At 41.8% G+C, this 26,690-nt stretch overlaps 1 protein-coding gene and 2 non-coding genes across 5 annotated transcripts; all 3 read right to left on the bottom strand.

The window, feature by feature from the left end:
* Positions 1-514: 514 nt before the first annotated feature.
* On the bottom strand, positions 515-26,690 carry puf60a (poly-U binding splicing factor a). 3 transcript variants are annotated; one of them, XM_060931627.1, is made up of 14 exons: positions 26,625-26,690; positions 22,728-22,876; positions 19,743-19,835; positions 17,400-17,495; positions 15,041-15,127; positions 14,823-14,894; positions 14,351-14,512; positions 14,120-14,212; positions 13,754-13,967; positions 13,240-13,430; positions 12,873-12,929; positions 6,927-7,035; positions 4,631-4,875; positions 515-1,219 (listed from the first exon to the last, which is right to left on the bottom strand). In XM_060931627.1, exons 4-14 carry the CDS (start codon positions 17,478-17,480, stop codon positions 920-922), a joined length of 1,611 nt encoding a protein of 536 aa, XP_060787610.1. In that variant the 5' UTR covers positions 17,481-17,495; positions 19,743-19,835; positions 22,728-22,876; positions 26,625-26,690; the 3' UTR covers positions 515-919. The 3 variants fall into 3 exon arrangements, with proteins under 3 accessions (XP_060787610.1, XP_060787630.1, XP_060787619.1); XM_060931647.1 differs by lacking the exon at positions 12,873-12,929; XM_060931636.1 differs by lacking the exon at positions 22,728-22,876 and having other exon boundaries at positions 26,625-26,685.
* LOC132896728 (small nucleolar RNA SNORA57) lies at positions 14,602-14,738 on the bottom strand. Its single transcript, XR_009656150.1, has one exon. It is a non-coding gene; the product is annotated as a small nucleolar RNA SNORA57 (small nucleolar RNA).
* On the bottom strand, positions 16,194-16,333 carry LOC132896733 (small nucleolar RNA SNORA57). The gene has a single exon (XR_009656151.1). It is a non-coding gene; the product is annotated as a small nucleolar RNA SNORA57 (small nucleolar RNA).

Here is a 26,690-nt window from a genome sequence, read left to right as displayed (position 1 = left end):
GCCGGAGTTGTTAAGACCAACAACAATAACAAGACCGCGAAAGATCGCCATTTTTAAGCGACGAGAAGCAGCAGCTGTACAAACGCGAAGTCATTCATTATTGTTGTTGTTGTCGCTGCTGCTTCTTCCATGTTGTTTTTGCTTTGATATTTGCGCCAAGGTTTATGTAAACATAGCGACATAACTGACGTGGCTCCCCTTAGCACCGCGAGCTATGGAAAAGCAAACTGGTTCTCAGCTGGCTCACAAGTTGAACAAGTTGTGAACCAGCACCAGCACCGGCCCCGAACCAGCCCTGGAACTGATTTGGTGGAAAAGGGGTAAATGACACCTTAATCCATGAGAGGATAAATACCTGATGCTCCCTACCAGTCAGACAGAACTGAAGAAGCCTTTCGGATGAGAGGTGAAACGTCTTCAAGAATCTTCAAGCAAGTCCAGTTGCTCTCTTTTACCACCCACAGTTTAGTGTGAAGCTATTTAGGCAAGCGATGGTCAATAAATACAGAAAAGGTTCATACTTGAATTTATTTTCTGGACATCTGGAAACAAAAGTTAACAAGATGAATGAGTCTTCTGAAAAAGTAATTTCTGAAACAAACAAAAAAATTGCAACCTAATCCAAACTATAACTGATGGGGAGGAGGAGGGGTGGAAAGAACCAATGCAAAAACATTTCCAGTCCTTCACAGTACACAACAGTGATTTAACAAAAAAAAAATCCATGAGCGTTTGTTTGTCCCCAACCGGGATCTGTAATAATATTAATATCAACATCAATAAAAAATAATTACAGGTTAAAAAGTGAGGCCTGCACCACTGGGAATAGTGGTCAGCAGCTGTAAGTGTGTGTGTGTGTGAGGAAAAACAAGGAAACTGGGCACTGAAGAAAGGGGTTGGATTTTCTTTCCCCCCCAGTCTATGCCGAGAGATCGCTGTTGTCAAACCGCTCCTGATCATAAACCTCAGCAATGACCTTTCGACCTCCAAACCAGCGGTTGTTAAGGGCCTGAATGGCCTTGTTCATCTCGGATGCTGCTGAAAACTCCACAAATATCTTAACGATGACCTCTGCGTCCTCCTCTTCACCCTGTTTCTCCTGGTAAATAATCACTCTGTTGACAGCACCAAACTTTCCACATTCTTCCGTTACCTCACCTTCCAGGTCATCATCTATATCTTCAGGGCCGACCATGTTCCTGAGCACCATAACCGTTGACTGTGGGTAGAGAGGAGCAGAGTTTTAACATGACAATGACAAGCGTGTGCTGTTAGCGCTCACTGAAAGCCCATTCCTGTCAACATTAACACAAAGGTCATTTAAGTCAACATTAAATAAACAAACATGTCTGTGAAAGAAAGAAATATGGATAGGAAATAAATCCTTCAATAAAATGTCACTATAGATAAATAAAATAGATTTTGATTTCAAAAGGACAGTCAGAAGCACATTTATTTCAGGGGAATTTAACTTTCTAAAAAGTAGCCAGTTATAGACGTTTGAAGGGAAAGGCATGACAGCTTAAAGTCGCAGCCGGTAACCCGTATAAAAATAACGGTCATATCTGCTAAAACTGTCAGAGTGTCCTGACAGGTGGACATGAGACAGATAATCAAGAGGGGGAAGGGGGTTATCTATTAGACACTAGATAAACAGTCAGGAAGAGTGTCTGATGGAGTCGATCACTGCTCATACCGTCCCACCCCCATGCATGCTCTCACTTGGTCAAGCTCAATAAAGCGAATTGCGAATCTCGGCCCGTGCAGTGCATTATGGGATCACTAATTTTTTTGGCTACCAAACAGCACTTCAAAAATGGCGGAAAGCAGTATTGACAACTACGATTTAGATCAGTTTAAACTTCGGAAAGTTGACGATTTGAAACGGTTTTGCAGTCGTCGTGGACCGCCTGTGACAACCAAGACCACGACTGGCACTAGGGCAAAACGTAAAGAAGAACTTGTTGCCCTTGCCTATGCAGCATCAGTCCAGAACTTACCATACGTTTTAACGAAGGATGAGGAGAGACAAACTGTCAAAAACGACTACAAGTCCTTGCTGACAGTTGAAGGCAAACAAATTCCCGACCCTCTGCAGACAACCGACGGGTGGTTGGACGAAGCCCAGGGGCTTAAGCTGTGGCCACCATGCATGTCAGTCGATATTGCCGAACATCTACTTGACAGGGACGAAAAAGCGCTACTCCATCGGCTTCGAAATGACTACAAGGAAGGCGAGTTGTTTTGATACGTAATATTTTTTTTAGAATTGCCAAAAATAAATGACAAACTAAATATCTGAACAAACTTACAACTGTTTGCCATCTCTTACGTCCTTCTGGGTCTTTTTTTTCGATTGGAAATGTAATCAAAACAAACGGAGGTTCACATTTACATGACCCGTCTTCAGATGTAGGCCCAGTACAATTGTGTTTTCTTCCACCGCTCAAGTTTATAACTTCCGTTAGTACATTGGTAAAAAGCAGTGTGCACCGGTCATAGTTTTACAATTCACTTAAGGCTTAAGGTCTTTAAGCCAATCGCTATAAAAGCTTTAAAGTTCACGGTCCGCTACCTGTCTTCCTATAGTAACTTCAGCGCCTCGGTAGTTCGTTTGGTAGCCGAAATAGTTGACCTAGAAAAGCCGCGCATGCGTACAAGCATTGCGCACTTTGCTTATACCTACAGTGAGCGGGGAGGGGCTTCGGAGGCAGGGATGGAGTGCAGCAGAGGGGGAGGGACCTGGAAGTTGTACTTGTTCAAATTTTCAAACTCAAACCACTCCTCAAATTCTACTGACTTATACTTTCAAGCACACTCGACTGCATTAGTGCAGGTGGTGAAACTTTGCAACTTGGCAAAAACTTTTCTCCACTCCTTTATAGTTTACTTTTCTATGCATTATATGGTGTTGAATACTTTTTTTCCCTTCAAAACAAGTACAAACTAGGATCGACATCAAAACTGGTAATAAAATGACTAATTGGCTTAATATCAATCAGGGACATCATGGACTATTTTATTTAGCTCCGTGTATGTTGACTGCTGCCATCTGCTGCTAGCAACAAACAATACGTTTAGAGAATGCGAGGGAAATCGACCTCAGCAAGCTGAGCCTGATCAACAAGCGTGCTCCTTTATATTTAAAAATAAATAAATAAAATTTTAAAAATTTTAAACCAAGGCACTTTGAGAAGAATGTGTCTTAGGGCTTGCAGAACATCCAATGGTTTCTGAAACACTGGAGGAATCGGCCTCTACTGGGGTAACGATGAAACTTTAGCAAAGGGGAGATTTAGAATCCTCAGAGACACTCAGGTTACTTGCATGTGCATTGAACGAAGTTAAATCCATAACACTGTCTCCAATTAACCTAATGCTCCGATGAGAAGTATGGTTGGTTGTTTTATCAATAGCAAATTAACACTTTCACCACTGCAAACGTCTGGAAAACGTGGAACCTTTCAACATGACAGATTGTGAAAATGAGCTCACGTATTAAAAATCACCATTATCACGGCAGACCGCTATTCCACTCTCAGTGTAGTAGGGAAACCCGTGTGCATTGCATATGCTGACTGGATGAGAAGTCAGATTCGCCAGGATTTCCTATGATGTAATTTAGATAAGCAATGTTATTTTATGTTAATTAAGGTTACGCATCTTTCTTTCAGTAAATATTAGTGGATAAAACACGACTTTGCACGTGCGCCGTTTGTCGTAAGTGTTACGTATTCTCAAAAGAGAATTCCTCCAGTTTGTAAGAGTACCAAATGTCACTGTGGCAGTGGGGGCGTGGTCAAGCGTCGGTCTGTGACCGGAGGGCGGAGTCAGGGAAGGTAAGTGGCAGAATCACTACACCTGATGTGAATTAACCTTTGTTTTTGTGTCTTCCCAGCAACCACGCCCTATATAAGGAGAGAGAGAGCAGAGGAAGAGAGCTCTCCCGAACCAGATGACTTATGTGTGTGTGTATGCGTGTGGCTGGGAGAGTGCATGTTTGTCACTGAAAACTGCAGAAATACTGAGTTTTGGAAACTCGGTTCTGGCCTGCCGTACCTCTGTGCTCGGATTCCCGGGTTTCGGCACCACTGTGGAACTTTGAACGGGTGGGTGGAGCACAGAGGTACGGCAGGCCAGAACTGAGTTTCCAAAACTCAGTATTTCTGCACTTTTCAGTGACAAACATACACTCTCCCAGCCACACACACACACACACGTCATCTGGTTCGGGAGAGCTCTCTTCCTCTGCTCTCTCTCTCCTTATATAGGGCGTGGTTGCTGGGAAGACACACAAACACAGGTTAATTCACATCAGGTGTAGTGATTCTGCCACTTACCTTCCCTGACTCCGCCCTCCGGTCACAGACCGCCGCTTGACCATGCCCCCACTGCCACAGTCACTATTGTGCACTAGTTTATATTACATTTATCCCAAAGTTACTTAGTGTTAATGGCATTTATCGTGTATATAACCGTCTGCATGTGAAGTTACACAGTGGTGAAAGAGTTAATAATCGTTCATTTTGTGTTTATCGGTCATCCCCTCACTGAAAGCCATGATTATGAAGAATCGTATTTTAACAAAATGTGGTCATGAACAAACATTTAGCAGCACCCAAAGCCCCACCTCCTGTTTCCTCAGCAGTTTCTGCATGACCATGTGTCTGGCACTGCTGCCCGAGATGCTCATGTGCTCCTGTTCGCTGAGCATCTCCTGGCCCGTTCCATCTAATGCGGCTTCCTCCTCTTCCTTCTCCTTCTTCTCCTTGGCCTCCTGCGCGGCAGCCACAGCAGCAGAGATCACTGGTGGAGAGGCCAGAACAGGGTTCACCAGGCCCACCTGGGGTATCACAGGCCGTGCTGGAGTCACGCCTGCAGAGGAGGTGCAGTTAGAACATTTGCTGTTGACACCAAGTACAATACAGAGCCCCAGGATGCCTACAAAAGCCCTCTGAAATGTGTGTAAAAATCAGGGATTTTTTTTTTTTTAAACCTGGGGAGCTCCAATACAAGCCTAATCACCATCCTGCCTTAAAATATTTCCTTTACACTTTTACACCATTTTAAAAAATTATTAAAAGCATTAAAATGAAAAGGTCCTCAAAAAGAAGGGCAGCTGGTGACTTATTTAGTGTTAGCTACTTGCCTCTGAATACATTTGCTGACTAACAGTAAGCAAGTAAATACTCAAAAATATTGCAAAAAAGAGGGACATTAGATGTAGATTTACAAACGGGGTCAGTCTTCCTCCTCATGGACCGACGAACGCCACACAACCCTGTACCATTAAGAGTTCCCCCCCACCATGTCAGTCAGTTCAGATGAAATGTTACCTAGAGCAACTCCATAAAATATACAGCACTCACTGGCCAATGAGAATGAGAGATTTGATTATGAGGGGAAGGGCTAGAAACAATCCTCTTCACACTTGGTTGGTGGGGGGGGATAAGAGGCCACAGTCAGGGTGATTGTGGAGAGTAAAGACAGGGAAGGGAATAGAGAGAGAGAGAGACAGAGAGAGAGAAAGAAAAAAGGAGACAGAGAGAGAGAGAGAAGAGAAAATAAAACAGAATCTATTAGTGGACAGGTCCTATGACAGACCATATTCAACTATGTAACTGTGTAGAAAACTAAAACCTGGGGAAGAGAGTGGTCTGAACACAAGTTAGCTAGCATGTTTTAACAAGATATTAAATAACTACAGAAGAAACAATACAAAACAAGGTCTGCTTGAAACTGGGTACCACCAGTTTCACATCATGAGATCACTGCACACCAATACTTTCATTATAATATCAGTGTAAAGATAATTACACCCAAAAAAAAAAAAAAAGTGTTTGAAATTTGTTTGTAGAGTGGCAAGGATTAAAGAAAGTTTCTGGAATTATGTGCAAGTCTGCCTCCTAAAATACGATTAGACGTCATAATTAACAAACCAACAGAACACTGAGGTTGTTTGTTTTTTTTTAAACAGGAAGTAGTTAAAATATAAAAATAAAAGATGACAGATCACTAGAGACCATTCATGCAGATAATTCCAAAGGGTCCACAACTTTTTGAACACATATCAGGCATACACGATACAATGATATAACGTCGAGCCTAATTTTCTTGCCAGTCTTCAAAATCAGGCGAGATGAAAATCACTTTGTTTTAATGTTCTGCAATGCATGATTAGTTGGCCAAACATCCTTGGATTAGGTTGTTGGAAGAAGAGATGAATTTGTGTAACTAAATGACAGTTCAAGTCGTCTTGCTGATCGATTTCTCAGAAAGTCGGGAAACTTTGCATGCACCCGTGTCTGGCATCAGTAACAGAATGCTATAAATAGAGCACGCGTTATGAAGCGCACGCCAGGGCCATGTAGGCAGAGCCGTAACACTAACAGTCCTTTGTTTAATGCCCTAGCATTCATAGATGTAACTGAAAAACATACAACTACTGTACTGTCCTTATAATTGAGTGTTGAGCATGTGCACGTTTCTCTTTCAGTCCAACAAGGCTGAGAGAGAAATGCTGCAGTTTTTAAACAGGCAGAATAAGGGTCATGTCTCACATGTAGTGTGAATTCAGACCATGGGTTTGGGGGTTTTTTTTTGGTACAATATAAATGCATAAATCACAGGCTGTGGCTGTACGTACGATTCGTCAGGAAAGATTACACATTTAAAAACTGTACAGTGTATGCCTGGGTAGCACCATTGGACCTGCAAAGAACTAACACCAATTTGATTTCCTACTTTGCAGCTGAATAACTGTAGGACCCCATTCACACACAAACACACCACGTGAACAACATGCTGAGACTCCATGCATACAAAAGGCATGCTAGATGTGAGATACAATAAGTGACAAAGCTAGAAGCATGATTATGCTTCTGTCATGTACACTAAGACAGGAGAATTGTGAGACCCAAGCCTACCTGTGATGACCCCTGGGGCCTGGGCTGCCATAACGGCCTGGGGGAGCTGTGGCAGGTTCACCGAGCCGGCTGACATTGCCCCCAGGATGGACGCACCAGCCACCGCTTCCTGGAACAAGAGGGGGACATATAGGAACACCGCCCAGACAGCGCCCGTTAACCAGCACACACAGGGTACGGACAAGATATGACGAGACAGGACAAGGAAAGGACAGACAAATTCACATGGACAAGACCTGGGCCTGCTGCATGTAAGGAGTCATGGAGGGAAAAAAAAAAAGTCTGTCAACACTTCACTTGAACCTTTCTCTTCCAGATCTTTATACACCGAATAAGGTACCCAAAAGCTGCAGAAGTCTTGATTGCCTGACTAAAGCCTAGGTCACAACCGGACGTACGATTTTTTGGTGTTTCCCAAATCGCTGCGTTTTTTTTTTTTGTTCGTGGAGAAAGACGCATGTTGGCCGCAAGTTTGTCTTGCAACCTGAAAAAAAACGTAAGCGCCTGTAGAGTTTGTTTGACATGACAAAGAACCTCTGCGGCCAGTCTATGGCTCGAAAATCAGCACGTCACACGCGCGCCCTCCGTGCATTTCTTGCACGTAGACCGGCTGTAGGAGCACGTACGGCTGGTTGTGACCGAGGCATAAGGTGTGTTACAATATACATATGTGCGTGCAGGAGGAGCAAGCAGTAACTTTCATCAGTCAATATCCCACGTTACATTGCACTGCCAACACTGGGGCCTGCATTATACTCATTTTTGTGACAACATGCATGTGTGCATCTGCAGTTTTATGCAGAAAACAAACATCAAATTCTGTTTCAAACTCAGGAAATCAGCAACAGTGACCCTTGAAACGCTTCAGCAAGCCAACAACAGTGAAGCAATGAACCAGGCAAGGTGTTTTGAGCAGCATTCATGCAAGAGGGGCAGAAATCAGGAAGATCTGATGTGCTCAGTTTCTTGGGCGTTTTCAAGGGTCGTACTCATGAAGCTTTTCAAGGGTCTTCGTTGCTGATTTCCTGAGTTTAACACAGAATTCGATGTTTCCACAGTTCAAAGACATGCAGTTAGGTAAGGCCAAAAAAAAAAAAAAAAAAAAAAAAAAAAGATAGTGTGTTTCAGGTTACATGAAATACTAAAATAAGGTCGGTAGGTAGGAAAAATTTTTTTTCTCTTAATTTTTTTTATTTTGTTCGAAAAAATTAACACAAGTAAACATCTTACAAAATAGTATTTTGGCACAGAATCCTTTATACCACACATCATAATAAAATATAAGTGTTTTAAATCTTTAAACGAATAAAAAAAATATCGCAAGAGTTCGAGTTATGATCTACGGAAGCGTATTGCTGCCACACAAAAAAATTGGCTTAGAATCAAGTAATTACGTGAAAAGATATTGTTAAAGTTATCACGTTTTTACAACATATTTATTATGTAATAACATCACGTAATTTCATGATACGAAATTATCACATTATTTCATGATATTTTTATGTAATAACATGAAAACACCTTATCAAGAAATAACGTGAAAATAACGTCCTAGGCTAGGCTACTTCCATTAAAAGCAGACGGCCTCGCCTAGCCTACTGTAGAACTTGGGTCGAGCAAAAACACCGAGCAAAAACATGGCTGAATCCTGAATGACTCCTATTTGTATAAATAGGGGACTACATAGGCAGCAAAATGTAGTGTTTTTCCCTGCCATGGAAGTGCACTTGTATACTGAAGAGGAAGCAATTTGCATTACAGCCTTGAATGAAGATTCAAAATGGCGGCTTGGCTCAGTTTTCCCTTCCTCCTTCAGTATACAAGTGCGCTTCCATGCTTATGCAGGAGGGCTGATAGAAGTGGCGAAACATTTTACTTTTTATCGTTTCTTTCACAACTTGAATGCATTGAAACAAAAAATTATGACAAACTAACGCCGCTTACACTAAAATATCGAGGGAAATTTGTAATAAAAACTTTACGGTCGGCAATTTCGCCGCCGAAATTCTCGGTCAGTCGGGTTACCGGAAACACACTATTTTTTTTTTTTTATTTGGCCTAATATGGGACGGCCTTGGGATGAGGTGCCCTTGAGCAAGGCACCTAACTCCCAACTGCTCCCTGGGTGCTGTTAGCATGGCTGCCCACTGCTCTGGGTGTGTTTTTTTTTCCACTGCTTCGGACGGGTTAAATGCAGAGAGGAATTTCACAAGCGTGTGATGAATAAAGTTCTTCTTCTCTCTGCTCAAGTTTAAGGTCCATAGCAAAACTGCATTGCACGTGTGCACGTTGCTACAAATGTGCAACACAGGTAGTAACACGCAGCATAATGACTCATGAAAGTTACTGCTCGCTCCTGCATGACTGCGCTGCGCTCTGTTCGTTTACGACAGGAAGTGTCTCTGAACTTTTTGATCGCACCTTGTATATACAGGACCAGTCAAAAGTTTGGACACACCTAGTCATTCAGAGGTTTTTCTGGATTTTAACTATTTTCGACATTGCAGAACAATACTGAAGACATGAAGCATCTTAATAAAAATAAATAAGATACGCTGAATTAGAAGCTGCGTCTGAACTTTTGACTAGTACTATCAAAAGTCTGAGACCACTAGTGAAAGTGTTTATTTTGCATTCTTTTCCAATTTAATACAGCTACAACTTGAGAGAAAAGTACAATCGCAGATATATTTACATGAACATCAGGCTCTTGTTTTGGCATGCTTTCATGACAGTGTGCACTGGAGCTGGCAAGGACTTGTAATTTGTGTAAAATCTGATCCATGTTAAGTCAAATCCATTTGGCATGTAGTCTGAATGTCCACACTTCAACGGAAGGGATAAGGCTTAAGAAACCCTGACCTTTGGTACAAACATGGTCAGTATCACAAGTTCGCCTTCATTTAAATCATGTGACTTAGAAATAATGCAGAATCTTGAATATTAAATGCTCATGATATTCAACATTTTAAATTTTTCAAAAATGATACTTTAAATTTGCAGTTTAAAAAAAAAAAAAAAAATTATTTTCATGGTGATCTCAGACTTTTGAACTCCACTCTAAGTACCGTATGTGAGAGAGAGATTTGATTGGAAGCATCTGATTGGAGGTCAGTTTTTACCTCCGCCAAGGAGGTTATGTTTTCGGTAGCGTTGGTCTGTTTGTTTGTTTTGTCTGTTAGCAACATTACGGAAAAAGTAATGAACGGGTTGCTCTGAAATTTTTTCCAGAGGTGTGACTGGGCACAAGTAACAATCCATTAAATTTTGACGGTGATCCAGATCACCTTCTGGATCCCGGAATATTTTTAAAGGATTCTTGACGGAGGTCTGCGCTCTCCAAGTGCTTTTCTAGTTTTTAGTTGCATTTTAGTTTTAAAACCGAAAAACGTAAACGTATTTGATTTTTGCAGATGCGTCATTTTGATTAATTTGTTAACAAGCCTATATATTGTGATATTATGCACTGTACAAATGTTTACAAGTGCAGTGATGCATTTTATCACCTCCCAGATCTACTGGCAATGGAACTCTATTACATAAGATGCCTTTTACAAGGTCTCCACTGCAGCAGCATCGCAAACAAACCCAGCATACTTTTACTTCCAAAGGTAGATTTATGCCTCGTTTTGTGATATTTTGGAAAGAGATCCAGTTCCTTGGCTACCTTTTTTTTTTCTCTCCGTGCTTCCACAGAAGGCGGTCACATTTTCTGCTCTCCCTCGCCCTCCTTTTTTTCCCCTGCTCGTGCTTCTGTGTCTTGTCTCATCTGCTGTACTTTTTGAAGAGACTCTCCCTGCATTACTTTCTAAACTAAAAAAAAGCATGGAATTGATAAACTGGTCTCCTAACGAAATTGACAGTTTTCTCGACGAGAAGCCTGGGTTCGGGGGAACCTATCTGTCCTGCTGGAACGTTTGAGGCTGGTTACACAATGGACGCGTGGGAGCGGTGGCGGGTCGTGTGCCTGGCGATTCTTTCTGTGGAGGACATTGAAGATATCTACCTATTCGGAACCATGATTACAGGACTTTTGCTGGTTGGATTAGGCATTGTCCTGGTATATCGAGGAAATCACACAACGGTGACAGTTGTTCAAAGCCCCACAAAGCTGCCCGATATGATTGGAGTGGTGGGCAAAGCTGTTGGCACTCGGACTGTGGACATTCAGAACTTTAAATCACAAAATGGTTGTTATCTCGGAGCAGCTTTCAGCTTTGCAAGGAATACATTTTTCAGAGATCAATTTGAATAGAATGGACAGATATGGACGAGCGGTGTGGACGTGCAAAGCCTGCGTCTGGAAAGACCAAACAATTTATATCTTATCGACATTCGGCTCCCTGAGACAGCACTGGCCTCGGTTCAGGCCGTTGCTGAGGCAACATTTCCCCCTGAAGGTCACTGCCGGGAGACACTCTCGCATTCCTTCTCTAACTCTCCGCGGTCGCCATTTTTACCCCCAGTGTGACAAGCGGGTGCGTGACCACCGCCTTCATGGCTGCAGGAGCGGACGGCTGCTTGCTTGCGCTGGATTACCTCCCCCCCTCACCCCTGATTCCCCCCTCAAGTCCCGTGTTTAAAGTGTACTTGTGTTGTTGTGTGCTTATGCAAAGGTTTTTTAAAATGTTCCCACACTGTACTCCTGACAGGAGCATAGTGTGGGGGTGTTCTTTTTTTCCTTATCTCTCCTCATGTTGTGTTTCCTTTTTCTCTTTATCCCTGTCTTCCTGTCCTGTCTACCCTCTGTCAATTGTATGTTGTATATGTACGGACAGGTTAACGGCTAATTTCGCTGGTACATGTGACTAGTGACAATAAAGGGCATCATCATCATACCTGCCACCATACATCACTAAGGATGGTGCTTAGCCAAGCATCCCAAGAAAATATGCTTTTGCCTTTACTTGTCATTAGGCAAGTCAAACAGCGTGTTAAGCCTGATAATTTACCAAATGGTCAGACTTGCAAATTTTGATCTGGAAGAAGAAAAGGACTACGATAAATTTAGTTCCATCGGTGTATGGAAAGCAAGTTTAGGCTCCAATAAGGTAGGACGTTCAACTAAGAAGCCAACATAACGTCCTGCAGCAAGCAGTTTGGCATCACCACAACAAGCCAAATTAAAAACACTTACAGTGTTCTATCTGAAAGATGTTTAAGCACTACTGCCTGTATATACAATGCAATCAGGCCCAAGCCAAAAAAAACACAGAACACCATCATGACAAGACAAAACTAGCTAATCACAATGCTTAAAACTACTCATTTTAAGTATTATACAATTACATTACAGGTACTATTCTTTTGTGTGTATATAATCTATACATGAGAAGTATATAGCAACATAGGACAGATTCTGGGTTTTCACTGGCTAGGTAAAGTGTTTTAAAAGATGTCTATAGGTCAATGATTTATGCTCTAGCATAGACTTGGTAAAAGTACATGTTATAAAATGGACTGACAATCCAGAAAAGGAAATGCAAAACAATTAAGTTATTAAAGCATTAAAAAAAAAGTCACACTCGTGATTAAATGGCTATTATTGAAAACTACAGATAAAGTGGATATCCTGATACATCCACTTAAATGTTAATTAGGCCTAAACACATGCATATCTGTATTTGCCAAACTGAAATAAAGAGATGCAGGTAATAACTCAAGGGCCAAGGTACCCGGTTGGATAGAAGGCATAATGCTGCCTTTGTATTATAGCAGTGTGGGCTACTTGGGATCTTGAGTCACCTGACACTACAGCTGCCCAAATCAGCATCCTGAATTTACATGACTGTTCAATTAACATTCTCTATCTAGCAGACATCTATGGCACAATGATTACCAGCATTACTGGGAGGTCCTGAAGACAAGTCTCTCCGCACACTTATAAATCTACACAAAACAAAGAAGCACCAGCGTGCTTGGAACAGAATTGCCTGAAGGATTTACCAGACAGTTGAGGAAGTCTTCTGTCCGATTCTCCGGAGTGGAAAGATTCCATGCCATCTGTTTTTGGAGTTTACACGCTATGTTATCTTTCTGCATGTAAAAAGCTCTGTCTCATATAAGTAATGCTGTCTTCATGCCAGTCAAAAGCTAAACTGACAAAGCAAGCCCTCACATACAGCACCATGTATCTCCTCTAGCCTTGCTAAGCCCATTACAAAAATAAAAATTCACGCTGCCTTACTTTAAAATCAAGGAACCATTCTAGTGCCAAATGGAAGCAGCTGATCTCACACACACACACACTCACTCACTCACACACACACTCTCCTGACTAACAATAGATGGTAAAGAAGTAAAAGGGGCTCACCTGGGCGGTGATTTTGGCAGTGGCTGCGGCAGCAGCCACAGCAGCAGCAGGGGGCAGGCCCCCAGGTGCGGTGGGCGTCAGCATCGGGATGGGCGGGGTCACTGCCTTGCCCACGCGCAGATATTGACCACCCAAATCAAACAGGTTCATAGAGGACACTGCGTCCTGCGCTGACTGGGCCTTGTCATACTCTAGAGAAGAAGGGAATCACAATATAAGACCCAAAAGGCCCAGGAGAAAGGTTCAACTTAAATCTTCTGGCAGAGCACTGTGTCATTTACTGTGTAATTACCAGAGGGCACTTATGGCAAATTGTCCGCAACTGAGCCTAAGGAAAATAACGACAACAACAAAAAAACAAAAACTTACTATGAAAGCATGTGAGGAACCTGCCCCCACCCCTCCTCTATCCCCTGCGAGACATATGTAGAGAACAGCATTCCGCTATGACTGACCGCTCACGGCCGCATACACAGTATTTACAACCGAACAAAAGCGGAGGCCTAGTTCTCACCTATGAAGCCATAGCCCTTGTGTTTCCCTGTCGTGGGCTCCCGCGCCAGCATACAAGACTTGATTCTCCCAAAGGCCTCAAAGACGCTCTTGATGTCATCGTCTGACAGGTCAGGATGTACGGACGCTACGTAGATTCTGTTAAACGCGCGGGCTTCTTCGGCTAACTGGTCTATGATTGGCTGCGCCTGACCAATGTTGCTTGGCCGTCCCACCTTCGAGAAAACATAAAAAAAAAACAATGGAATATCTCTAGCTATTTTTAATCTGTTGCAATTATTTTATCCATCATCTCAGTAAATCTACATTAACACAATCTGATTCGTTATAACAAATGTAATAGTCATAGTATAAAAGACCAACTTACTTTAATGTTTCTCCCCCCTAACATGACAGAGTTCATCTGCTCTAAAGCCAGCTGTGCTGCCTCCGGTACCTCATACTCTACAAACGCAAAACCCTGCAGAGAGAGAGAGAGAGAGAGAGAGAGAGAGAGAGAGAGAGAGAGAGAGAGAGATGGACACCTTCTGGTCACACTTTGGGGGAGGAAAAAAAAACATCACTCAATCAGGTACACTGAACATGCATGGATTCATACCTTGTGCTTAAGCGTAACTGAGTCCCAGGACATGTCGATGCTCTTGATTGGCCCAAAAGGCGCAAATGCTTGTCTAATAGTATCCTCTCCAAGCTCATAGTAAATCGAGCCCACGTAAACACGGCACATTATAGCAAGTGCCCGCTGCCGCTGTGCAGCAACCTGAAAGGAGAAAAGAAAAACACCCCACACCTCAAACTACTCGCAAAGAACAAATAAAACTTACGAATTTAAGAAAGTATGTACTTCAAGAGTGTTTCAGTGATTGAGGATAGAACCAGCATACTCTCAACATGTTGGCACCGAAGACATAGCACTGGTTCTGCTTTACCTCCTGTCATTACACACACGAGTACTGAGCAACCACATGTATGCCAAGAAATGGAGGGAGACTACGTTCCTGCCTTATTAATAGTCCATGTGTCTGTTTATAAACCCCTAAGAAAAGTGCTAAATATTTGCTTTTGCTTACCGACTGTAAGGGTGAAAGCGGGTCACCGAAGCCAGCCATGCTCAGTGAGGCCATCTGTAAGGAATTGGGGAGCTGGTTGGGAAAAAGTAGAGTGAGCGAGAACTGCAATGATTAATCTAGTTTGAGATTTCTCACAAACGGCTCAGCAATTCAACCAACTTACTTCATAGCAGAACAATGAGATTTTCACAAAAGACATGCAAGTTAACTACAGGTACCTGGAGGTTGTTGATTGGCTGTTGCTGGGCAAGGTTCTGCTTGACCAGCACGCTTTTGATGCTCTGCTCCATGGCATACTTCTTTGCCTGCGATAAAGCCAGAATAATTCAAGACAAAAATCAGTAAAAATTGAGATAAACCCCTTCACAGCTTGAAGATGCTTCCTGTGTTGGTCACTATACACTGTTAAACATCAGCGACTCATTGAGAATGTACAGCGACGAGCCACCAAGTTCGTCCTTAACTATCCCAAGGACTTGACATATAACGATAGGCTGTTCATACTGGAACACAGACGTCAGATATTTGACTTGGTCCAACTATACAAGTTTAAGAACGCACAAGCTATCACGGAAGAAGGAAATCATCTCCTGGTTCCCAATAAAACAAGGTACCAAACAAGAAATTGACAAGAACAATCTTGTTCCAATGGTGAAGTTCAAGCAGAATTACTACAGGTCTTCATTCTTTCCAAGATCGATCGATCGATCTGTGGAGCAGCCTCCCAAGCGAAATGACATGTCGAAAGTCTCTGTACAAAATAAAAACCTGCATTAACTCTTTCTGCTACACAAAACAAGCATTTAACCAAGCTCCATAAACTGTATTAGTTATATGTAGATTGTTTAGACATTTTATATCTCTCATTATTATTTAGACACCCAAATTAAGATTGACTTTTTTTTTAGCCTAAATGAACTCCTTTTAAAGTACAAATTTTTCCTTTAAATTCGGGGAAGGGTTGTCAATTGGGACGAGAATCCTGTTTCCTTTTCCAGTCACAAATTTTTTTGTTTAGTTTTGTTTCATAGCATTTTTACCTCCACCAAGGAGGTTATGTTTTCGGTAGTGTTGGTTTGTTTGCAACATTATGGAAAAAGTTATGAACGGATTGCTCTGAAATTTTTTCCAGGTGTGAGACTGGGCACAAGTAACAATGCATTAAATTTTGGTGGTGATCCGGATCACCGTCTGGATCCTGGAATTTTTTAAAGGATTCTTGGCGGAGGTCTGCGCTCTCCGAGTGCTTTTCTAGTTTTCTGTTTGAATTTTGCTTGCGTGTATAGATCTTTTTGGTCTGTAATATTTTGCAACCGTAACAAATAAACTAAACTTCACCTCAGAAGAGATCTACATTATTAATAATCCAAAACATGTGCCAGCAGGTGAGAATAGTACTAGCAGACAAAATCACACACACTAGTACTGAAGGCATAGCTCTGGCTTTTCTCTTTCTCCACTGAACACGTACATATGCACTCAACAAGCATAGGAACGCCCAGCAGTAGAGAACAAGTCCTCAATTATCAACTCAGCCAAACTGACAGGAACATCACTTTAGGCGACTCATTTTAGATTTTTCGGATCACGGATCCGCCAACGGCAGTTAAATACTACCGCTAGAAAAATAAGTCTGTGCGTATTTTTATTTTAACCGCCGAAACGTACAAAAAGACATGTAAAAAAAAAAGTCACATATTTTTCTTGTAACAGCACTGTATCCCTGGTACTAGGTCATATTTCTTTAAGTAAAAAGTATTAGAATCGCAAATACAAACGACAATGTGCGTTGTAGATATCCACTTCAGCCGAGTCCGAAAACGAAACTATTTACGACATTGAGTATTCACTTGAATGTTTTTATGGTATTTACGACCGCGTCAACCTCGTGCTGACCATGGCCGACGCTGACAGCATGGATTCCGAGCTATCGCCTCAACTGTACGTAAGCATAAAGTGTGGTAAAGAAAAGTCTTTTCACTGTCTCACTAACCAAAACGTGGGCGATTTCGTCTCTCAAGCGTTGAAAGTAAACAATGAAAAGATCAAAACGATCTTTGGTTCTCAGAAAGAAGGTGGTGATGTAACGAGCGCGATGCCGAATATGCCTGCCATAACGTTAGTTCGCGATTTTGGCTGCAAGTATCTGACTGTGGAATTAGAAGAGGATGGTGCCGCAGAGAGTCCTATCGAATCAAGTAGCACGAACGTATCAGCCTTCGATGTGCTCATGAGAGCTCAACGGTCATATGACCACATACCTTCAGAGAAGTAAGTACTGGAATGCTAGTCCGTGTTATAAACTTATACACAAGAACACACACGTGTATGTGTGTATATATGTGTGTATGTAAAGTGTGTCTCTTGAATTTAAATTATTTTATCATCTTAATCCGACATTGGAATTTTGCCACGCAAAAAAAAAATTGGACAAGGACACTTATTTTTATTTCGAGCGACATCATCAAAAATATGTTGAAAAAAATCTGTGAACCTAAAGATAAAAAATGGGTGGCCTTACAGAGGTACTGTTGTGAACGTTAGATTGCACATGTATGTGTATAAAGAAGTGGTCACCTTCTGCAGGGCCTCCTGCTGTTCAGGGGTGAGGGGCGGCAGGCCAAGCTTCGAGGCTGTGCTCTGTCCATTCTCCATCATCAGAGCCTTGCCTCCCTGTGGAGAGTACAACTGTGAGACCCAAAGCTTGGCTTACGTAACCCTTAATTTCATCATCATTTAGTCTCAGAGCAAACACAGCCTTACATTTGGGGGGAAAAAAGGGACAATTCAGGTGACGGTACATTTTTATACTCAAATGTGAATCTAATGAATTTGAACACATGCATGTATTGCTTCTTGCTTTTCAAGCTGCTGTACATGCTCTGAAAGGGCTCAACATTTTCAAGATACTGTTTCCATGACTAAAACAAGAGTGCTCTGAGAGCACAATATCCCCTGCTGGCAACTATAGCATAACTCTGGTAAAATGCGACTGAATTGAACGAAACTACAATGTGTGCATCACTGACATACAACAAAGAATCATGTCAAGTTTTGTGAAATTCCTCCAAAAATTGCGAGAGGAGTTGATTTCAGAAGGCGAGTACCCTTCCCGGGACGGACATCACCACGACATAATCCCCCTTCGGGCCTTTCAGCCAGCGGGGGAAAAAAATTGTGAGGGAAGTTGAGTTCAGAAAGCAAGCACACCTTGATGAAATTGCCAAAGTACAAGTTTGTTAATAAATCAAGGGCATAACTCTGGTAAAATATGCTCAAATTAAACAAATTTTCAATGTGTGTATAACTGTCATATAACAAGGCCTTTTGCCAAGTTTGGTGAAATTCCTCCAAAAATTGGGAGAGGAGTTGATTTCAGAAGGAAAAGACACTCATGAAACTGTCAAAGTATAATTCTGTTAATCAAGGGCTGTAACTCTGGTAAAACGTGACTGAATTTAACGAAATTACAACATGTATATTACCGACACATAACAGGATCCTGCCAAGTTTTGTGAAATTCCTCCAAAAAATTGTGAGGAGTTGATTTCAGAAAGTGAGCACCCTTCCTGGGACGGACGGACGTCGCCACGACATAATCCCCCTTTGGGCCTTTCGGCCAGCAGGGGCTCTCTCCAAAGACATTACACTGAACAGCTATGCTCATCAGTTTGGTAAAGTAAAACTGCAACACACTGCAGTTCTCTGGAATGTCGCTTATAAAGATTACAAAAGGCTGCAATTTTTTCCTTCCAGCAAAAGTTCAAAGCATACTGGCGTTCAGTAGAGGATGCTACCCACTTTTCCTTAAAAGTGGGAATGCTACAGTGATACCCCTTTTCCACCAAATCAGTTCCAGGGCTGGTTCGGGGCCAGTGCTGGTTCACAACTCGTTCAACTTGCGAGCCAGCTGAGAACCAGTTTGCTTTTCCATAGCTCGCGGTGCTAAGGGAAGCCATGTCATTATGTCGCTGTATATGTCAGTTACGTCGCTACGTTTGCATAAACCTTGGCACGAATATCGAAGCAAAAACAGCACGGAAGAAGCAGCAGCAACAATAATAATAATAACGGATGACTTCGCGTTTGTACAGCTGCTGCTTCTCGTCGCTTAAAAATGGCGATCTTTCGCGGTCTTATTGTTGTTGGTCTTAACAACTCCGCCCCCTGCTGACATAAGCGGTTCTTTCCTCTAGCCCAGCAGAGAGTTGGTGCTAGCCTGGAACCGGTTTTTCTGGCCCCAGAGCCAGTTCTTTGTCAGTGGAAACAGAAAACCCGGTTCCAAACTAAGCACTGGCCCCGAACCAGCCCTGGAACTGCTTTGGTGGAAAAGGGGCATAAGTGTGATGGTGAGCTGCCTGATTCAGTACTACACAGAAGAAAGCTGAAGTACCTTTGCTCAAATGAACTCCAGTGATGCAGAGCCCCCCTTAAGGAGGTTTGAACCCAATTTGTTCTGCCATTGGTTTTGGAATTATAGTACAGTCAAGAGATATGCTCTACAGCACAGACGACACAGAGAGAAACGACATAAAAAAAAGGAAAAGAAAATCACAAACCTACTTAGAACAGGAGATACTTAATAGCGACAGAACAGACTGAGAACACACATCAGAAATCAGGGAAAGCTCTTCTCCAAACTCTCCTACCATGTGTTGGACTTCATGATGACCTACATGTTTACTGATTGACTTCCTATCTTTTATTACATGCAAACTTACATTCGTGTCAGACTGATTGGTTTCTCTTATGACCTGACGAACAGCTTGAATGGAGGAAAAAAAAAAAGGAAAAAAAAAAAACTTTGTGGAAGTGATGTGGGTACAGGCCACATCTCTGTGATGAGACTCAGTGGGAAAACTCATGATGTCCATAGAAAACGTACACTTTAAAATGACAATGAAAATTTGGATCACTTACTTAGCGCCTGCTCTCTTCTGAGGTATCCTAATGCACGGTACTTGTAAAGAAATATCCAGGGAAGCCTTTTGTTGGTTATTTATTGTTCAGAATCTAGAAAAAATAAAACAAAAAAGACCTCATACAACATTCTACAAAGAAGCACAATGTAGATTAAAAACCTTCTTAAATTATGATTTTTTTTTTAAAGTGGGAGGATATTTAAAGCAGCCAAGACACATTTAAAACAATATCCCCCCCCCAAAACAAACAAACAAACAAACAAACAAACCCCAACCCCTGATGCATTAAAAAAAGTGAAATGCTTTATATATGCTTGTGAGAATAGATCGAACACCATATCCAGGCAGGATTACATTAATATGGGGTGCTGGTGTAATTTCCTATTTTACAGGTACAGATTTTATTTCCATCCAGATCTAGATCTGCCATATCAAAGTTTTTCTCTGCCCTCCTCTGAGAAAACTCACAAACCAAACTACCTATTGTTTTTCAACAAACTCAACAATCATCTAATAAATTCTGGTACAGTCGGGATTGCACGTCTTATTTTCTTGCAAGCATCACCTTGCATTGGAGGAGGGGGGGGGGGGGGGGGGGAGGTTGACTGCAGCCACTTGTATAAAAAGTGTGTGTGTACCAATGACTGTTCCTCGGATACCAAGACACCGAGTCACAAAATCAAAAATGGACACTTCTTGTATTCTTTGTCATTCTTGTTTTATTGGATTTTCAGTTTGTTGCTGGAAATTTGGCCGAAATAAGAGCGAGCATTTCTTCTCTAACCCAGTCACATGGTCGTATGATCTTGCTCCAAACATTTGAGTTTGTAGACACTCGCTCCTCCTGTGGAAATGTTATTGCTGTCCTCTCGATAAACTAATCCAGTTCAAATAGGGATTAAGACAATAAAAACGGTTCCTGAAACACCGATGTGGAAGAAATCAAGTCAAATCTTTTGATGGAACACAAATTGAGACAGCAAACAGAGACAAATATTTAGGTACTTGGCTGGACAGCAAAAGTTCCTTACAAACCCACCGCTGGCTTACTTAAATTTGGGTTACTGTCCAGCAATAAGGCTTGTTTTTCCTTCTTCTGTGCTGGATTGTAATACTATCTACACTCGGGTCATTCAATCCATCATAGTGCCTGGTGTTTTATTACCGATGTTAAATTCAGATCTCACTGTGATGTTATATATGGAAATATTTAGCTGGCTCTCCTTGATAAATCAATGAAACACAGTTCTGTTTATACCACGTCTCAGGATCACCTATTTTTACAGACACTCCCATGTTAAATGTGGGATTTTTTGCTTGTTTTATATGGAACAACCTGAAAGTCAGCGAAATTCAGTAATTTCACGTCATTAAATGATTTATCAAGCTGATTGTTCTCATGATAAGAGCTTGTATTCTGTGTTCAACAGTAGGTCTCAAATTATACGAATTACATGATACATAACTATCGTTATATTATAATCATAATATATTCTATTGTATATTATTTATATAGTTTATGCATAGATATTGCATATTATAGATTTTAGATTACAGATAGACATTGTGTACAATATAGGTATTTATACTGTATATATATTTACACTAGTTATTGTAGATTGTATATTGTGTAACGCCTATATTGTACATTACATAGACATTTTTCTTACGTGACACACAAAGTGCATATTCTGGACCAATTTCATGTTTTGTTTTGTATATGAAAGTATGTCCCTTTACACACTCATCCAGAAGGGTAATTTTGCACAAGGCCATCTGTCTACAGCAGAAAAAAATAAAATAAAACGCGTCTGGAAAAATCCCAAGCGAGTCTGGAGCCAGATTCGTGATGTCACCTGCGGAAGCGCCAGCAGGCTGCGCGAGCTTGTGCAGTTTCGGTGCACAGCCTGTGTAGACCAAGCGCTCCCATTTCTCTCTCATTGTCCGGTCTTTTGGGAAACGATGAGTACTAATCCCATCAAGATTGGTGTTGCTACACCCTCCTACGATACATCTGTTAACCATTTTAATAATTACACGATAACGTTGAAGAAATTTGCAGAAAACCACCAGGTCGTTTTATCATAAACAAACTAGCGTCCCGCACGCGATGTCACGAAAATCAATGTTTGCCGAGAAATCCAAATGCCAAGTTTTTTCAGAGGCGGACCAATTCGCCTCAAATGGCTTGATTTCAACTGAATTTTTCTGGTATTGCGCAAGGTAAAAAATTTGCAGAGAATGTAGAATGTGACAGATATTTGACCAAAGTTTAATATAAAATAGGAGAATTACATTGATCTCGCTCCTGAATTTACCTGTGATATGCACTTTAAGGTATGTATCTTTAGACAGACTGTATCTATAGATACCTGTATCTCTAGAGAGACACCAACTGCCAGAACCAAATTCCTTGTGTGTGACGACACACTTGGCCGATAGATGACTTGCAACCACGCGATCAAAATGTGCGATGTCATGAGCGTCCGCCATGTTGGTGGATATACAAAGTAACTAGGATGGCAGCCGCTGAAAGCGTGTCTGTAAACAATGCTAAATTTTTTCAGCATTACCACGATTTGAACGGTCCAGCGAAGAGCCGATACAAAGAGAAGATAGATGTGTGTGGTTTTGACCCATATTATTTTTAAAAAAAAGTCAACCTTTTCTGGAGATAAGAGTTCTAAGTGGTCGCTTCTACCAACCATCGAGTACCCAGATATCACGTTTTATCTGGTTTGGCTGCCAAAGAATCAAGTCCGACCTTGGACGAAACATTGCCCATTTTCTGAGTGGGTGCCCAGTCTGGATTGTTCCTATCGTGCAATTTTGCTAGCGCTCCTAGAAGTGAAATGGTAATACACGCATTAAAAGTATAACAACGACCGAGTGAACCATGACGAGAGAACTCATTTAAGAGCAAAATTCTAGCAAACATGAAATAAAGTGATATGATATTATTGAGAAAGCTTTTAAATCTCACCTGAGATAAAATGATTACTGCAAACACAAGCTGTTTTGGTTTTAGTCTCTGTTAGATCAGCCCTGCCGATGTTGTTCAGCCCTGCTCGTCTCCTCTCTGTACTAAGCTTCAGAGTTTCCTCGCCCTCTTTCCGAATCACGGACAGAATTCTTAAAAAAAAAAAAAAAAAATCGGTCCATGTCACAATCACATGACCACAAGCATATACGGCACAAAGATATGGCATAGCTAAAATAACACTTAAAGCATATATGCAGAGCCATGGCCTCACTCTCGTTTATAAATGCCTTGAGACCTCAAGAATGGCACAGGAATAGTTAAGCGTTAACAATAAATCTAATATAGTAATTTTTACAATTAAAGTGATTTATATAGGTAGCGGTCTGACTGAATGATCTTGACGTCCGTAACATCACAACAGGAAGTCTATCGGTCTCATCGCTATTTACGCTATACTAAAAAAAAAAAAAAAGAGCTGACTGCAGCTCCGATCCTCCATTTTGAGCTAATTTATCGCCATGCCACGTAAATGTGCCAGCAAAACGACAGAAGGTGGATTTACGTTGCATTCATGGCCCAAGAATGTTCAAACTGCAAAGATTTGGACGCGCTTTGCGAGAAGTTCACGGGCACACTGGGCGCCTACGAAGTGGTCTCTCCTCTGCTCTGCACATTTTACTGAAGACTCGTACGAAACCTCTGATCTGTTGAGGAGCGTTGGCTATAAGCCCGTATTGAAAGAGGGTGCAGCATCAACAATTAAATAAAACTACAAGAAAACGAAAGCATTTATTTAATTTATTTTTTAAAAGGAAACTAAGTTCAGTTGCACCAGTTCTTCAGGAGTGAGAGCTGAGAGTTGTTGGTAAAAACCCGGGACGGAACAGGACGGGACATATCACTCGGGCAGTGACCTCCCAGCGGTTGCTGCTAAAACCAGTGACATTCCGTTCTGTCCCAGGTTTTAGTAATTGCCTGAGCTGAGCATTAATGGCAGAGTACACAGTATGGGCAAAATATAGAATGAGTGGAGCAACCATCTGATTTCTAAACTGGATATCACTGCCATCTCGCCCTTATGTGGAAGGAGCGAATGAATGGAGAACTGGACAAACAACTGAAAGTCAGATTGTTTCAAAACAATCGGCCACAAGGTCGGCCTTCAAGAAGCGAGAACGCAGACGGGTAAGCTCCGACTCTCATTTGGAAGCAAAACAACAAAAACATGACTCGTTGTTTACCTGCATTTAGATTAATCCATGTAACTTGTATTGTGTGTTTAATTTGCTTCAGAAATGTGATCGTCTCAGTTCATCTGATTATTTAATCAGCCTTTTACGTTTTCTCAGTGAAAACACATGCAACATACATGTGCATGCATAAGTTATAACACCCATCCTGTTTTAATGAGGGTCAACCCACAATCAATGAAGTCAAATCCGTCTTAGTTGAGCGAGTCAGTAATGCTATTTCTTACTTTCACCATACATTTTTATTTATATGACTTTGGTCTATAGCTGTCAAAGGCCTCGGCCTTAAAGTGCATATCCTGGACCAATTTCGGGGGGCTTTTTATATGAAAGTATGTCCCTTTACACACTCATCCAGAAGGGTAATTTTGCACAAGGCCATCTGTCTATAGCATAAAAAAAATTAAATAAAATGCTTCTGGAAAAATCCCAAGGGAGTCTGGAGCCAGATTCGTGATGTCACCTGCGGAAGCGCCAGCAGGCTGCGCGAGCTTTGCATGGTTTCAGTGCACAGCCTGTGTAGACCAAGCGCTCCCATTTCTCTCTCATTGTCCGGTCTTTTGGGAAACGATGAGTACTAATCCCATCAAGATTGGTGTTGCTACACCCTCCTACGATACATCTGTTAACCATTTTAATAATTACACGATAACGTTGAAGAAATTTGCAGAAAACCACCAGGTCGTTTTATCATAAACAAACCAGTGCTGACGTAGGATTCAGAGGAAGGCGTCCCGCACGACGTCACAAAAATCACTGTTTCCCGGGAAATCCAAATGCCAAGTTTTTTCAGAGGCGGACCAATTCGCCTCAAATGGCTTGATTTCAACTGAATTTTTCTGGTATTGCGCAAGGTAAAAAAAAATTGCACAAAATGCAAACTGTGACGGATATTTGACCAAAGTTTAATATAAAATAGGAGAATTACATTGGTCTTGCTCCTGAATTTACCCGTGATATGCACTTTAAAACCGGTTACCACTGATACCCCTTTTCCACCAAATCAGTTCCAGGGCTGGTTCAGGGCCAGTGCTGGCACTGGCTCACAACTCGTTCAACTTGCGAGCCAGCTGAGAACCAGTTTGCTTTTCCATAGCTCGTGGTACTAAGGGAAGCCACGTCATTATGTCGCTGTATATGTCAGTTACATCGCTACGTTTGCATAAACCTTGGCGCGAATATCGAAGCAAAAACACGGAAGAAGCAGCAGCAGCAGCAACAACAACAATAATGGATGACTTCGCGTTTGTACAGCTGCTGCTTCTCGTCGCTTAAAAATGGCGATCTTTCGCGGTCTTGTTATTGTTGTTGGTCTTAACAACTCCGTCCCCCCGCTGACGTAAGCGGTTCTTTCCTCTGGTCCAGCAGAGAGTTGGTGCTAGCCTGGAACCGGGTTTTTCTGGCCCCAGAGCCAGTTCTTTGTCAGTGGAAACAGAAAACCCGGTTCCAAACTAAGCACTGGCCCCGAACCAGCCCTGGAACTGCTTTGGTGGAAAAGGGGCATGTGATGTCACGCACTCAGGGCTGGCTCAGCTCGAATCCCAATTTTGCGGTCGATTTTAACTCTCAAAAATATATATATTTTTAATTCCCATTTATGCAGCATACAAGAGTCAAGGATGGAGATACTATCCACTCAGAAATGTATTTAAAAATAAAGGTTCTGCGTATCTGCTTTAAAGCAGTGGAAAAACAGGAGTTGCACACGTGTGACTGTTTTGTATGGAATATCGCTTGATCCCGCATTTGTATATACACCAACATGGCCGACATCCAGGTTTCTATTTTGTTTTGACGTCACTTGCAAATATATTATAATATGACCAATTATTTAACCAAAATTATTTTGGCTCATATAAACAAGCAGACACATTCCCACCAAATCCTGTATTAAAGGCAGTGCTGTGGTTTGTATCCACCAACCATGTAACGACTCCTTCAATTTATCATCTTACTATAAAAAACTAGTAAAGTGAAAGTGTGCAGCGATTTTACTCGACATTTGTGCCTAAATACAGCCCATGAGTGAAAATCAAGAAAGTCAGCTACAAAAGTTGGCGCAACTAGCTAAATTTTATTCCCACTCGTATTCCGACATTTTTCGTCCAATACGTTATGATTGGCCAGGTGACTCCCACCTCCTGCCTTAACATTGGTGGAGCACTCGCAAGTTGACATAAGAGCCAATCACCGAGCAGGGGCGGGACTTGGCAGAATTGAAGCGTGTTTAAAAAAAGCAGCCACGCTAGCATGAAATCTAACAATATGAAGGCGCGTTATATTAGCTAGCTAAAGAAGTACCTCAGCATAGGACTGATTTTAAAGGACTGAACTTAACCAGATAGCTTTGTTATCGAAGATAAACCTTAATTTTAAAAGTTATTCTAAAGAGTAGACAAGAATTTCTGAAACTCCAGCGACCTTTAGCTTTGAATGTTAAGCCCGCTCGGCAGCAACAGGCCATGACCAGAATCCCGCTCACAGCGAGCTAGCAAGATTAGCTAACACCGCGCATGCTAAATTAAACCTAAACCTTATTATATAGCCGTCTATAGAAACATAACCATAGATGAATGTACAACATGTATTTCTACACTCCATAGCAAATAAATAACTCTGAAAACACGAAGGACGGTTGTTAATTTACCGCAAAAGCCGCTACCGCCATGAAGCACACTGTCCCACTCGGCCGCCCACAGTGGCGATGAAGACT

The sequence above is a fragment of the Neoarius graeffei genome, chromosome 1 (assembly GCF_027579695.1).
Source record: "Neoarius graeffei isolate fNeoGra1 chromosome 1, fNeoGra1.pri, whole genome shotgun sequence".
Taxonomy (NCBI): Eukaryota; Metazoa; Chordata; class Actinopteri; order Siluriformes; family Ariidae; genus Neoarius; species Neoarius graeffei.
Note: the sequence above shows the minus strand (reverse complement) of the source record. Positions and strands in the feature narration are given on the sequence as shown.

Coding starts and splice junctions, on each gene's coding strand:
- puf60a (XM_060931627.1), bottom strand. CDS start 17,480: ATGATGGAGAATGGACAGAGCACAGCCTCGAAGCTTGGCCTGCCGCCC. Junction 15,128..17,399: donor AGCAGGAGGCCCTGCAGAAG/GTGACCACTTCT, acceptor GCTTTATCGCAG/GCAAAGAAGTATGCCATGGA. Junction 12,930..13,239: donor CTGCCAAAATCACCGCCCAG/GTGAGCCCCTTT, acceptor CTCCAAAAACAG/ATGGCATGGAATCTTTCCAC.